We start from the raw sequence: 15943 nt of genomic DNA, 5'->3' as shown, positions 1-15943 counted from the left end.
GGACGAGTTTGGACCTGTGGAGCAGATGTGTGTGTTTGTGGATGTGTGTTTGAATGTGCAATGCTGGTAATAACACCTTGATTCGATTCAAACCTTACAAGAGATCTAATGAACTGCAGCTTGTCTTTTTGGCTATGTTCACACATGTACCGGACAGTAGCAACTTGTTGCTCACTATCATTTTGTCCAAATGTACTCTGATACAGGAATGTATGTAGAACACAGTTTGCAAATCTGTACATACACATACTAGGGCTGATCGACTAAATGTAATGTTTAAATGTGAATATCAAATGAAATAGACACTGCCACACTGTTCCCTGCATTAATTTTTTAGAAAATATTTTGAGAATGTTTATTATAAAAATATAAATGTTTCCACTACAAATAATTTTACATTAGTCGACAAGGCCATCTAAATTTGCACACTCTCACACAGACATACAGGTCAGTCTAAAGAAAGCAGATCAAATCAAACTGGCTGGGGATGGGGTGCATAACAGTATTGCTCCATCAAAATGTTTAGGAAGTAAAATAGAAAACACTGATAACTTACTGGTATGCTACAAACAAAACATTCAACTTTGCACGTCATAGGTTAACAAATAAATAAAGTAATAATAGATTTTTTTAACTGTAGAAAAAAAAAAGAAGAAGAAACAAATATAATTCAAAATAACATAACGTATAGTACAAAGGATTTGTTGTCATTTTTTAAAATGTGGCGCAGATATTTTGTTGATTCTTTTATACATACAAACATTTGTACAAAGGGGATGGCCATGTATGGGACAGTACCACTAGGAGAGCACTCATTACAGGTGTGTTTACATATGTACATGCACATAGAACACACAGATAGCAGCAGCAGTCCAGAGCCGGGGGAGAGGGGGTGGCGGAGGACGGACTGGACTGGACAGGACCAGGTGGAACCGGACTCTCTGAACATATTACAGTTATCCGTTCTGCTACCAGGAGGACCTACAGACCCAGTCAATTCAACACACATACACTCTACATCACAGATTTGCAACACAGCTCAGCATTGGACAGCATCTGAAGTAGTCTCTCTGTCCTTTCTTTAGCACTACCTGTCTCTCACAACCTGTCCACTTTCTGCCTCTCACCATTTTCTTTATATCTTTCCCTCTCTTTTTTGCACTCTCTCTCTCTCTCTCTCTCTCTCTCTCTCTCTCTCTCTCTCTCTCTCTCTCTCTCTCTCTCTCTCTCTCTCTCTCTCTCTCTCTCTCAGATTGAACAGAGAACCAACACCTGTTCCAGAGATTTCCGTCAGAGCAGTCTTCTTCACCCGCTCACATCTCACTTCATGTAGTCACTCTGTGATGTTGTGATGGTTGAAGAGTCTCTTATAGTATGTCATCGGTGCAAACTAGCCAGTGGGCGACAGGAGACTATGTGCTTCCTAGTGTCATGGTTCCTTCTTAGGGAGACTGAAAATTATGGAAATTATGATAATTATTGCTTTGCACCTCACCACGACTGCATGTGTACATTGGTACTGAACTGTTAGAGCTACAGTATAAATGGCTTGTGACTGTCCTGGGTCTGTTCAGTGGATCTCCGGTTTATTTATCTCTCAGGACCTGTAGTGTTGATGACTGAGACCTGCTGTTCAGGCACTACTACAGTACGTTGGACCGTAAAAACGGAAGGTCAAGAACCAGGTCGGAAACCAGGTCCAGGGTCCAGATTGTTTGCTGCCATCTGCTATGTTCTACTCAAGGCATTTCACCTCTCCCCGTCCACAGTCATGAGCTGTCAGTCAAATCCAATCAGGGGAGACTGAGAAAGGATTTGTTCACAGCAAAACATCCTTACTGAGGTCACACTGAGCCCTGTTGTCCAGACTCAGGTCTAATAAATGGGATAGACCCACGACTGAAGCCCTCAAATCCCATCCCAGACCCCAGACCAATTCCCCGGTCAAGGGCCCATACCAATGCTCCCAGACCCCAGAATCAGGCCCCAGACCTCAGGACCCCAAGGCCTACTGCTGCTTGAACTTCCTATGTTGAGGAAGTGATCATCTTTCCGAGGGCCATTATGCCTTTCTTGGGAGCGTTATCCTAATGTTCTACTTCCTTGTGTTGTTTGACACTGAGTTCTCAGGTCTGTCATGGGAGCAGGCCGAAGCCTGACTGACAGAACCTGGGTCTCTGGAGGGCTTTCAAACAGGGACTGGGCCATTCTTGGTGTGAGTCTCAAGTGCTTTGATGCTGCTCACTATCTTCTTCTGTGGGCCTACGATAGTCACACCAACCTTCTTTAGATCCCTACAAAAAGAGAGAGAAAGAGGGAGAGAGAGAAAGAGAGAAGTGGAAGCGAGGAGAGAGAGCAAGAGAGAGAAGATGACGGGAGAAGATTGAAACAGTGTGTTAGTGGATGAGTATGTGACATTGGTGACATTAATGACATGCCCCCAGCTCTGCTCTCCACCCCCCCCCCCCCCCACACACACACAGCTGTCAATCGCAGAGGACTGCATTTCCCAGAAGGCAGATGGACTGCCATAGCTCTGCAAGCAGCTGAGGGGAGAGTTGCCCACAGTAGTCATGACAGACAGACAGCGTGTGTGTGTGTCCGTGTGTGTGTGTGTCCGTGTGTGTGTGTTAGAGAAAGAAAGCGACATGGGGCCACAGTGACAGCTCTCATTATGACCCTGTCACTGGGAAACAATAAGATCCAGGGTTGAAAAGGCACACGAGAGGGTTTGCATCTGATGTTGACTTGAAGCTATTTGTATGGATGACTGAGTGGAATGTGTGTGTGTGTGTGTGTCCGTGTGTGTGTGTGTGTGTGTGGTGCAGAGCAGCACTAGAACAGATGAACGAACAACAAGAAAATGCATTTACACAATCTCTGAAGTCGTTAGTTTCATGCATCTGGTAATATACAGTGGACATCATCATCATCAGATCACAGCCATCTCTGCACACACACACACACACACACAGTGCATTTAAGGTGGTGGATATGTTTTCTGTAAAGCACGCAACATTAATTCCATACTGATGTGACAGCTCTCCACAGTTCTGCTCCTGTTAACATCATGGCGGCATATTAGTAGAAGCAGAGCTACTGCATCGAGTTAGGAGCGGTGGCTTGTCTGTCAGGCTTCTGAGTGAAAACACTGCACGTACACACTTTTACACTGGTTCCTATTACTATCATCATCTTCATTCATTGGATGCAAGCAGGGGGGGGGGGGTTTAGTCTTAGGACAGCCAATCAGCACACACTACTACGGCATTCATCAGGTAGAAGCTGCCCTTAACCGCCAATCCGGATCAGATCCTACACCTCCCAATTCCTATGACATTGGAGTGTTGGCCTCTAGGGGTGGGAGGTGGAGGGGAAGCCGGTCTGATCCAGTATGGGGGTTTTGGGGTCAGTCTCTCCCCGGTAGGCCTTGAAGCCCGGCCCTGGTTATGCACCCACCATCCAGTCCCTGAGGGGGGCGTTAGAGGGTGGTGATCCCCATGGAGGGCTCCCACTCTGGGCAGGAGGCTGCTGTCACGTGGACCTCCGTCAGGCAGATTCTACACAGACACAGGCAGGCCCAGAGATATGAGGGGAGGCCTTTAAAGAAGTAGAACTACACTCTTCGTGAAGACTTAAGCTACACCCACTGTGGACACTAACAGCAGCGTTACATAAATCACTATGATATGAAAAGAAATCATAAGGTATGCACATCAAATATCAAAATAATAATTCATGACACTGAATGTAAAAGAAAGCATGGGCGGTAATGGTGAACACACGTTTACGCACACATTCACAAAGATGAACAAAAAGACATAAAGATGAACAAATTTTGAGCCCAGCTGTTGACTGAGTTGACTTGCTAAGACGTGCATAAAAAGAACCAGAGGCCAGGAGCTTATTGATCAGGTACAGTATGACTGACCAGTGTATCTCGGCAGCCTTGAAAACACTCACAAAATGAATGTGCTTTGAAAGTATCTCAACACATCATCTAGGGATCTGGATTGGGCAAACCAGAGAGTGGCTGGCCCTGTGCTGAATATCAAGGATCAGATTAAGACAGCACTAATCGATGCCCTGATCCACGGGCCCGCTCAAGGATAACCAATCAAAACCAGCCTTGGTGTGTGTGAGCTATAGCTTTTGGTGGATTAAACACAGCTGTGATCCAATTATAATCTGGACGGAGGGATCATAGCTACAGGATGGAAAGATCCTGTTTGCTGAAACTGTGCAGTACAGTTTATCTGTGATGTATGCCATCAATACTGGACTTGCTTTTCTACTGAGTCGACAGTATGTGTTTTTTGCTTGGCTGTGATTGGGTGAAGGGACGCTTTCATTGATTAAGCATTTCTATTGATTAAATGGCATGAGTGAGAAAAAGTAATGGAGGAGGAGAAGAGTGCTTCTTCTACAGTTTGTCAGTAAGAGATGGCGTGTGTGTGTTGGTGTGTGTGTGTGTGTGTTTGGCGAGAGAGAGAGAGAGAGAGAGAGAGAGAGAGAGAGAGAGAGAGAGAGAGGGGAGGGAGGGAGGGAGGGAAAGAGCATAGACCAGAGAGGAGAGAAGAGAGATGAGAGACATGAGCAGAGATGAGAGCTGGACTGTGAGAAGGGGGGATGCAGAGAGAGGGGAAGATGTAGACCAAGAGAGACAGAGAGGAAGAGAGAAAGAGTGCGAGCATGCTGTCCTTATACGGCAGCGTGCTGCTAGACAGATAAGACTCCCAAGCAATTATATCGGAGCCATGAGAACTCTTAGCTATTTGCATTCCATTACTCATTCTGACATCAGAACAGAGGACACACTGGTGATTACCGCCTGGTCTTTTGTTAGGCTGTTTGGACCAAACGGCCAACAGGGTCAGAACAGAGCTCCTAGACCCCTGCTCTGATCAGACTGATTACCACTGTCCATGTATTTACTCTGTCAACGATCTCCCCCAGGAACACAACAGCAGGTCTGCAGAGACCAGGAGCACTGAGGCCCGGGAGACGAGAGAGGAGAAAAAACAACTATGGAGTCGGGATGGGAAGGATGGAGGCGAGCAATAAAGAGCGAAGGGTAGAAAAAGAGAGGAAAGATGAAGTCGTGGCAACATGATACGGACGACAAAATGAGACAAGAAATGGTGAGAGCTAGACTGAATTGAAAGAGTGTCCCTGTGAGTCCTGGAAGTCCGCTGGATCAGCCGTGAATCCCCAAGCCCACCGGCGGAGCCGGAGAGAGGGGTTTGTTATTGCAGGCCCGTTCTGCTCTGGCTCTGGCACAGAAGCTTCTGGGCCATAGATCCAGGCAGATCCACCTCTCTAAAGCTGTTATCACGCCATAGATCCTGTCAAGACCCGGGGCCTCCCCTGATGTCTCTTTCTCTCTCTCTCTCTCTCGCTCTCTCTTGCTCTAGCTCTCTCGCTCTCTCTCTTTACTTGGCGTTTCCCACTTTCTCCTTTTCTCTCATTCCTCCCCTTTCTCCCCCTCCTTTCTCTGGACTCAGTTGTGTAACAGTGAGCGTGGCTAAAGCGCTGTCATTATCGATTACAGTCAAACTGTTCGGGCCACGTTTAGGAGATTTAGCCCCCACGGTGGTGCCTCTTCAGTAACGGAGGCAGGTCTGTAAACACGAGGGGGTCTGGGAGAGGTACTGGCTCTGCCCCGCAGCAACGTGACAGCAGGGACGTAGAGGGCCGAGGTCCTCTCATCGCAACCCTGTCATGTGTTGTCAAAGCCTGTGTTGAGGCCTGTGTTGAAGTCTGTGTTTATGACTCATCCTGCTATTATACTCAGAGCTACAAGTCTGAATGGGAGAACGTAGTGGGGAAAAGTGCGACGGATATGTGTGCAGCGCGCATCACTTTTTATTACCCGTGGATGGACAAAAATGTTTTGCAATTGTTTCGTTGGGAGTGAATCCTCCAGATGTGAATACAGTAGAAAAGCTATCAGAGGGTTCAAACATGTGATCCTGGTGTCTTACTCTGCTGAGGTCTTGGCCAGGGTGTCGCAGGAACTGTAGCTGACCCCAGAGAAGGCCTCCTTACAGGGCAGAGTCCTCATGCTGTCCAGCCAGTCACCCATGGTGTCCAGGGACGTCACCTCGATACTGCTCCTGTCCAGGAGGAGATTAACAGGCCTGGGGAGGGGGGGGGGAGGAAGGGAAGGAGAGAAGAATGAACAAGTGGAACAGGACAAAAGCGTGACTTAATGCATGATGACATGCCAAAAACATCAATCCCCCACAGTCTCGCTCTCCGAACCATGTTCTCTCAAAGACAAATCTGCCGTCCAGGTCATGATAGAAAGGTGAAAACTATTTGCGCACTGTGGAACGGACAACAATGGCCCAGCCCTTCGCCTCCCTCATCCGATACATCACACAGACACACCAGTGGGAGTTGACACACACACACACATGCGCACACAGACAAACCCTGAGGTCTCCACATGTGGAGAGGCGGCTGTACCTGCAGGCTCTGCGTGTTCCTGTGTTATTGAGCGTATTCTCCACACGCACAGGTGTCTATCATCATGCACACATTACGGATCGTTTCCCAATGTGCTTTTTGTATAGTTTCCGAAGAAGTGACCCCAAACAAGGAACAGCAAGAGCTCCGGTGTACGAGCTAACGCTCCCGGGGACCAGCTAAGGCACTTGCGTATAGTCTTCAAGCTATTGTCTAACGCTCGCTGAATTTTTATGATTCGGTACGTAGCTCACGCAATTAATCCGTAACTCAGTGAGACCGGCTCACGTGGGTGGAATACTTTTATAATGACCAATCAAGTGCCCCGAAGGAACAAAACGTGGTTGAGTGAAAATAAGTTACTATGCAGAGATTAAGACAACCTAAATTCACGAGGCTGAGATGGAAGCTCACTGACATAGATTCAAAAGAAATATATATATATATATATACATAGGATTTATGGAGACACTCCTCCCTTCACAGTGGCTGTCAGTGCAATTTAGTCTTTGGTCTCAAAAACACCTGAGCAATGCAAAGCTAGGTTCAATGACCTCAGACGAAGTTTGCTGTGATAGACGCAGGAATGCCTTGCAGCCTACCTCAGGTATTTTACTATAGATTTCCTTTATTCTAAAACTTCTGTCGATGTGAAACCCATAGTCAATAATAGGCAAAACACACCAGATCAAATCGGATGGATGGCAAATGTGGATTTGGAAAGAAATATTGTTGTGAAATAAACTGCAGATAAAGAGGGATTTGGACGGAAACCTCCTGACACACACAAAGCTTGCGATGCCCACTCCATGGAAAATGTTGCTGAATCTTTGCCAACATATGGCATTACATTAAAAGTCTCAAATGCCCAGAGGGTTGCCGATTTAACAGTTGCCTCAGACAAGAATGGAATCATGGTGGCCACAGAATATGCAGAATGCCATTCAACCCTCCATATTCTGTGGTGGGCTGTACATTCTGGAAAGAACTGACATTGACCTTCTACTTTTGACATAAGCATAAATGTTCATATCATTTTATTATTATTCCCTACAAAACAAATATTAGAAAACGAGAACAACGGAATTAGATTTGACAATTCTAATCAAATGTAAGAAAATAGAACAAAAGCTTTATGTACAGTACATGAGTATCAAGATACTCTCCAGCATATTTAAGCCTGAGGAGAGGTTTCTGAGGAGTTCTTGGTGATGGAAGTTGGACTGACACACAAAGGATATTCTGGGGACCCCCCCAAATGTGAGCTCAGAGAGCCCAGGTTGGGTATCCCTGGCTCACAGGAAGCACCAAGCCACTTCTGCCCTCCCCACTGGGAACACAGAACCAAGCAGAGCCCAGCAGAACTCAGTTCAGATCAAGGGCAGGAAACCAGATCAGTACTCCCAGAACACCCTCTATTTATAGTTGAGTAAATACAATCATTATAATACAAGGAAGTCCAGCCCCGGGCGACTTGGCTAGGAGCTGTGTGGAGATGTGTGTGGGGAGGGGGGGGGGGGGGGGGGATTGGTTCGTTGGTTTTGGTTCTGTCTCCTTAAAATTGGAAGTTGGCTGAGAGACGCTAGGGTATGACATTTAGCAGGTGAATCTACATCTGGGTGACCCAACAGAAAAAGGCAGACAGAGAAAGTGTGAGTGGGAGAGAAAGAGAGAGAGTGAGAGAGAGAAAGAGAGTGAGAGAGAGAGAGAAAGAGAGCGAGAGAGAGAAAGCAGTTGAGGCTGTGTGTGTGTAAATGTACATGTGAGTTGTTGTTGTAGATGTGAGTGAGTCTTGTTCCAGAGGATCAGAGGCGTGTCAGAGAGCTGAGGCACGCTCAGGGCCCCGGGACCCCCCAGAGAGTCCCTTGTTTGTGTGAGGAGAGAGGGAAGGTGGGAGGAGGGAGATAGGGGCTGTTGGAACAGAGAGAAAGGGAGGGTGGAAGCAGAGAAGAAGGAGGGAGGGAAGTTGGAGGGGGGCATTTGAGCGAAAGGAAAAAGAAAGGGCACGGAGGTAAGAGTACATGGAGGATTGATGGGGAGGAATGAAGGACAAGAGGGAGAAAAAAGAGGAAGGGAACAGCCCCGGTTTGTTTGAATGCCCTTTGGGCTGTCAGAGCTTCAGAGAGATAGGGGAGACAGCAGGCCTCTTGACTACAGTACACACAGCAGCCTGCTGCATTCAGCTGAGCACCAGAACTATTGATCTGGAAACATTCCTGTTCCTTCCTGAAGAGAGGTAAACTGTGGATGACCTTGTCTTCTTACCCCCCCCCCCCCCTCACACACACACACATGCACACACACACACCACAACCACCACTCTCACCAACTCCATCTATCTGATGCTGTTGATTTGATTTTCTGTTTGTTTGTTTGTTTTTTCCGTGGAAGTCTGGCCCGAAAGAAGCACAAGCGAGAGGAGGCGGGGAGAGAGGGAAGAAAGAGGGAGTGATGAAGGAGAACGTGTGATGAGAGAAAAGGAATTATGGGAAGAGCATGTTTTTCTTTTTTTGACAGCAGACTTGATTTCCTGAACCCTTGTGTATGCCTCGCATTTCACAGACAGTGCAAGATTCAGAAACCAGAGAGCTGGATGTAGGGAAAAAAAACATACTATATGGAAGAGAGGTGAACCCATAGTCTCCGTCTTTCCTTCCTCTCTCCTCTAACTATCTCCATCTCTTCTTTTCCATTTTCAAAGTGACCTCTGACTCACCATTGCTGTGTAGTATCATGTTTTAGGGCTCTCCGGGGAGAGGGGGAGAAGGGTAGAAGATAAAGGAGGAGGAAAGGAGAAGAGAGGAGGGGGGGGATGCGGATAGGAGGGCGGACAGACATCTGGGCTGTTCTGTGGAGAGGAGGAATGCACCTCTCGCTGTGAAGGGGACCAGGGTGACTCACTCTGTCCTCCATCTCTGTATCTGGCCTCCACCTCCATCTCTGTATATGGCCTCCATCTCTGTATCTGACCTCCATCTCTGTATCTGGCCTCCACCTCCATCTCTGTATCTGGCCTCCACCTCCATCTCTGTATCTGGCCTCCATCTCTGTATCTGGCCTCCACCTCCATCTCTGTATCTGACCTCCATCTCTGTATCTGGCCTCCATCTCTGTATCTGACCTCCACCTCCATCTCTGCATCCCTCCTCGGCCTACGGGCCCCTTAAACCTTGCTCTCACCACGCCCCCTCTCTCTCCTCTTCTTTCTCCCTCCCCCGACCCCCTCTTTTCCCTAACAACCCCTTCCCACTTGTACTCTGACCAACGCCAACACAGCCAAGCACTACCATAACATGTCCACTCACAGACGGAGGCATCAGCTACAGACATTTCTACTCTTGGCCACCAATTAGTCTTTCAGGACCGACATTGACCTGGTGACCCAAAGACCTGTGCTCCCACAGACAAGAGACTCCAACCCAGAAACGATCCCTCCTGGGCCCCCAGACAGTCTACTACGGCCCCAGGCTTGTCGGGGCCTGTGGGGGATGGGGGCTCCATTAGCAAGGGTGGCTTTGAGACAGATGAGGTGTGTGGAGCTGAGTGCAGCTGCTCCTGCTGTGCACTGGCCCCTAACACCCTAACAAACGCACACACACACCCATACACACACGCTCTCATAAATCACCTCAGCCCCGCTCTCGGCCCGCACTCGCCCAGTGTTAAAAGCCAATCAGGAAAATTACATGCAAACTCCTGGGGACCCATTTTCACTTTCTTAAGAAATCATTAGTCAATGTTATGAGCTCTGACATCCCATAATACCCTGGCCGTCTGCTCCAGGCCCAGCTCCTGCCCCCCTCCCTGTCCCCCTCTCTGCCCAGCCAGGGCGACTCGACATGGGCTACAGCTAGGTCAGACGCCCCATGGGACTGGAGGGTGGCCCAAACAAAGGAGGTAAACACAACAAAGAAAGGGAGGGAAGGAGAGACAAAGAGAGGAGTGGAAGAGAGAAAGAGAGGAGGGAATCATTTTCAGGTGAGACACTAGGGAGACTTCACCCACTAACACTGATGCTAATAATACTGTATGGTTTTTGCACAGAGATAAGACTGGAGGGCAACGTGGGAGGAGTTATTGAAGGTCGGCAGGAGAATGTATGAGGTGGGGAGCTCGACATATTCTCAGCTGTAGAGCAAGCATAACATCCTGTCCACACAGGAAGCAGGAAGTGAGTGTTTGGAATGGGCTCTGTGTGGCCCTTGTCGCTACCCCACTGGTCCAAAAACAAACAGAACCGGGATCAGGAGGCGGGACCCACTCTGGACTCCACTACACTGATAGGTCCACATTCCCTCCCCCCTTCCTCTGTGGGTCTGTTTTCCTCAGCCACAGTGAGATGTTCCAAGGAAGGGCGTGACAAGGAAATAAAAAAGAAGGGGTAAAGCGAGGGAGAGAGAGAAACGAGCTCTTGGCTGGGGAAGAGCTTTTCCTCTCCCCAATGTCCCGGCGCATGCTGGCCTCAGATGAGCAGGAGGTGCTCTGACCCGTACCAACCCATAATGCAGTGGGAGGCGCGTGGAGAGCAGGTGCGTCCGGCCACTCGGAGCCAGGTGTCCACAGTGGCCAGGTGCGTGGGAGAGAAGGACAAAAGGAGAGCAAGGGGGGACCGAGGTAAGAGAGAGGACAGAGGGGGAGAGAGAGGACGAGAGGACGGGAACAGTGCCATTACCCACGGCCAGCCACTTCCAGGAGCCACTTCTCAACAAGCGAAGCCCAGAGACTACGGAACACAGCGAAGAATGATTCCGGTTCACAAAACGGTTCTTTGGACCGGGTCGGCCTGGGACGAGGGGGACGCGGCGGAGCTTAAAGAGCTCCGGTGGATCTGCATGGTACCTGGATGTGGTGTTGGCCGTGATCTTGAGGCTGCCGGGGTTGCGGATGAGCTTATCCAGGATGCTGACGATCTGCTCAAACTTGGGTCGGTTGTTCCTCTCCTTCTGCCAGCAGTCAAGCATCAGCTGGTACAGAGCAGCGGGGCAGTCCATGGGCGGGGGCAGCCGGTAGCCCTCATCCACCGCCTTGATCACCTGGGGGGTGGGGGGGAGGGGTGGGGTGGGGGGTAGGGTGGAAGGGGATTACAATAGGCAGCGGATCAAGAGCCGTGGTTTGGAAGGATTCATCTGGCACCAGCATGAATTCTGCAGTCGCTTGGTGCTCAGTGCTACAATGCACGTGCTTTCATACTGTGGATGGAGCAGCCAGTCTGCCGTGTTCCACTCAACTCTCGATGAGGAGTGTTGACAGAGCTGGCTGGGCCTAACATCTCAGAACATGCACACTTATTATCTCTCGCTCTCGCGCTCTCTCTCTCTCTCTCTTTCTCTTTCTCTTTCTCTTTCTCTTTCTCTTCTCTCTCTCTCTCTCTCTCTCTCTCTCTCTCTCTCTCTCTCTCTCTCTCTCTCTCTCTCTCTCTCTCTCTCTCTCTCTCTCTCTCTCTCTCTCTCTCTCTCTCTCTCTCTCTCTCCCTCTTTCTCTATGTCTCTCCCTCTCTGTCATCAGGCTCTTCAGATGGCACAGTTAAATTTCTGAATTAGACCATCAGGCCTCCGGTTAGAAAGTCCATCCACCACCTGGCCACTCTACGCCTCACTTCCTCTCCCAGCAGGAAGTTCATTAAATCTCCTTGGCAAGAACGGCGCACTCACATCCTGATTGGACATCTCCCAGTAAGGCCGCTCCCCATATGACATCACTTCCCAGAGAACAATGCCATAGCTCCAGGCGTCGCTCGCCGAGGTGAACTTCCTGTAGGCGATGGCTTCTGGAGCTGTCCACCTGATGGGGATCTTACCTCCCTGGAGGAAAGAGAGAGAGAGAGAGAGAGAGAGAGAGAGAGAGAGAGAGAGAGAGAGAGAGAGAGAGAGAGAGAGAGAGAGAGAGAGAGAGAGAGAGAGAGAGAGGAGGGAGAGAGAAATATACACCATGGGCTAAGACGATCAAACCTTTAGGAAATCCAACATAAGACGTTAAGGTGTAAAACGAATGGCTCGGTCTCCAGAGCTCCAGGGCCTGCGTTTGATCTGTGTATCCCGTATCACCGGTAGGAGATCCAGCACGCCTGATAGAGGGGGGATACAGAGCCCTCAGAGTCCCTGAGGGAGTAGAGGGGTTTGCGGGGCTTTCTGCCCCTGTACCTTGCTCATGCTCTCTGGAGGCTTCTGGACTTACTCACAGTTCAGCCTTACACGCCTCACACCAGCAGAGGAGAAGAGAAGAAAGGAGAGAGGAGGAGAGAGGAGAGAGGAGAGGAGCCAAAGCCAACGGACTCGCGGGCCAAGTCACACAACTCCTGCCCAGCTCTCTGTAAACACACAGCCCTCAGAAAAACAAACCCACTTCTACCCCGCGTCCCCTGTGACTGTGAACACACACACACACACTAATACACACACACGCATTCATGGACACACACACTCTCTGTGCCATGGGCTGGAATATTATAGCCATGGAAGTGAGGCGGGACACCTCTAGGATTGTAAGAAAGAAAGCCTAGCATCTCACACTCACAGAGTCCAGTGAGTGTTAGAGCAGTGGTGTGCGTTCTACGGGAGTGTACGATCCACTGTTTGATCCACACCGATGTGTTCTAAAGCAGTATGTTCTACAGCAGTGGGTGTTCCAGTATGTGTTCTACAGCAGTATATACTACGGCAGTGTGTTATGCACTGGTGTGTGTTCTCCGAAAGTGTGTGTAACACAGGAGTGACCCATCAGCATACTTTAGGTCATGCTTTTCTGGGAGAGAAGTAGCAACTCCTGGACTGTTTATTTGACATGTAGTCCTTAACCAGTAATTACACCCAGTTTAAGGCCCTGCACGCAGACACAGACTATGATGACCACACACAGGCGCCCGCACGCACACACGCGCGCGCGCACGCACGCCTCAGTTCTACGCATGGTGATGTGACAGGCAGGGCTCTGAACGAGGGCTTCCAATGACCTTGTAAATGTGTGTTTGTCATTCCTTTCCCATGATCCTTCAGGAACACAGGCGGGCACATTGGGAAATTTATGTGCCCGCTATCGTCCCCTGCTTTTATTTATGCGCCGGCTATCTCGCTCTCACTCCGCAAGGCCGAAGGAGAGGGAGAGGAAGTGTGTGGGTGTAAGTGTGTGTGTGCGTGTGTGTCGTATGTGTCAGACGATCTGTCTCGGGGACAGCAGGCATTCAGTAAGAGGGCTGTTGAGGGGGGAGATAGAGGGACAGAAACCCAGACAGACAATGGCCCTCTGTGGCGCTGAGCTAGAGGTCAAACAGCTCTGCTCTGATCCACCCACAGACCCTGCCACCACGTCCTATCAACTGTCAGTCTGACCATGGCAAGATCTGGAAGGATGGAGGGGGGGGGGAGGGGGGGGGGAGGGGGGGGGGATTTGCATCTGTTGTCGGAGATTAAACAGGCTCCAGTGGGATATAATACAAAGTAAGTTGGCGTTACAAACGGATGCCTCGTTTGTTTGTGTGATTGTGTGTCGTACCCGTGTGGTGTATGCAGCCTCCGGGTCGTCCTCCAGGACTCTGGACAGGCCGAAGTCAGACACCTTACACACCAGGTTGCTGTTGACCAGGATGTTGCGTGCTGCCAGGTCTCTGTGAACGTAGCCCATGTCTGACAGGTACTCATGCCCGAGGCGATGCCACGCAGCATGCCCACCAGCTGATGCCCGTAAACTGGGCGTCGTGTTTCTGACGGAAAGAGAGAGAAATGAAAGAGAGAGGAAGACAGAAAGAGAGAGAGAGAGAGAGAGAGAGAGAGAGAGAGAGAGAGAGAGAGAGAGAGAGAGAGAGAGAGAGAGAGAGAGAGAGAGAGAGAGAGAGAGAGAGAGAGAGAGGAAAGATGGGCAGAATGTCATAAAGTATCTCGTAAAGAAAGGGTGAGCTGACCTTTTTTAGGTTCTGGTACACACTGGAACATTCCTACATTAACACCCACAACAGATCTGATTAACCTTTACTTCCACCTCTAACGTGAACTGCTCTGGGTCCATCTGAACTGTGAAATGAGGCTATTCTGGCCCTAATATGGCATCTGACGATTCGCCACATGCTCATCGCGATGAGCATCCCCATCCATGTGAACTGTATCCAAGGCCGCTGAAAGCTGTTTATAAGGCGATTATCTTTAAGATCACATGTGGATTAGATGAGCCTCTCAGTGTCTGGGCTGAACCGGTGAGATGCTGCAGAGAAACTGACAGGCAGAAATATAAACAGCACACGAATAGAAAACAGATTTCAGGCGCACACGCACACACCATACGCGTACACGGTGTTTACTCTGGCACGTGTGTGAATGTTCTGTCGTCGGTGATGTCCTGATGTTAAACAGGACAGGAAGTGAAAAACCCCAGAGGACGGAGCATCGGGAAGAAGAGAAGAAGAAAGGAAGAGAGAACCACAGAGAAGAGAATGAGCCGGAAGGAGTGAAATAGTGTAGCAGAGAAAGTGATACTTTGGTATATGTTTGGGTGAGTGTTAGTCTGTGTACAGTATGATTATATTTCTGTGTGTGTGTGTGTGGGTGTGTTTGTCTCTCTGTGTGTATGTGTGTGCGCCATACACTCACAGTACACATACTTACTTGTGTCAGTAAGGATATATATATATAGCACCAAGACACTGCCTGCTGCACTATGTTAACTTAATTGAGTTGAGAATAGTGTCCAGACCACCTGGTTGTGGCTAAGTCTGTTCAAAGCTTCACTGTAATAATATAGTGTATGACATGAGGTATGACGAATCAGCAGTCTGTGTGGGTATGTGTCTGTATGTGTGTGTGTGTGTGTGTCACAGTCTTCTCAGATGAAGGCCAGCCATGAGACCTTGCAGGAAATAGCCAGAGAACATGGCAACTCCTCCCTTTCATATCTGAGAGGATGTTGTGCAGACGCGCGTGGAAAGCGGCTAAAACAGTCTCAGCGCACCCCGCTCTCGTGTGCAGCCATGTTGATTTAATGCTTCTCTCATGTTGATTTAGCGTTTGGGGTCGGATCTTTTGCCTCGCAGAGTTCCAGCGAGCCAGACGGCCTCTAAGTGAGAGCGAGAGACAGGGCGGGTCAACAGGGCTCCTTCGTAGCAGAGGTGGTTCGGGGACATCTGGCCCGGGATCCGAAGAAAGGATGCTAATCTTAGACTGTCGCTAACTCAACCCAGATTCGAACTCTGCGGGACGACATTGTTTTTATCTTCATCGTGGTGCCCTACGGCGTCGGCGGGCACACACACGGATGGGGCGAGAGGGTGAGTGTCTCCTGCCTGCAGTTCTGCTCGCTGTGTCGGGCTGCTCCAGGACCTCGGGGGGTCCTCTGTCTGTGATCCGTGCCCAGCAGAAGAGGGCATGCCGCTGGGGAGTGTCTGGGGGAGTGTGCTTGCTCGCCGGTGGTTCTGGTGCAAGGTCACAGCGACCCGTGGACATCTTTGGGGGCCTGCTACTGTCTTTATGTGCAGTTTTTCCACACTCCC

General features: G+C 49.5%; 1 protein-coding gene across 1 annotated transcript in view; it reads right to left on the bottom strand.

Moving 5' to 3' along the window:
* Positions 1–341: 341 nt before the first annotated feature.
* LOC134016988 (ephrin type-A receptor 3-like) overlaps positions 342–15943 on the bottom strand; it is a 37529-nt gene continuing 21927 nt past the window's right edge. The window contains 9 exon segments of the mRNA XM_062456235.1: positions 342–2294; positions 3460–3560; positions 5985–6140; positions 11311–11504; positions 12123–12272; positions 13960–14102; positions 14105–14143; positions 14146–14167; positions 14614–14672. Of these exon segments, the coding sequence (XP_062312219.1) occupies positions 3482–3560; positions 5985–6140; positions 11311–11504; positions 12123–12272; positions 13960–14102; positions 14105–14143; positions 14146–14167; positions 14614–14672 (842 nt within the window). The 3' untranslated portion in view covers positions 342–2294; positions 3460–3481.

The sequence above is a fragment of the Osmerus eperlanus genome, chromosome 3, assembly GCF_963692335.1.
Source record: "Osmerus eperlanus chromosome 3, fOsmEpe2.1, whole genome shotgun sequence".
Lineage (NCBI taxonomy): Eukaryota > Metazoa > Chordata > Actinopteri > Osmeriformes > Osmeridae > Osmerus > Osmerus eperlanus.
This window is presented reverse-complemented; position numbering and strand designations above follow the sequence as displayed.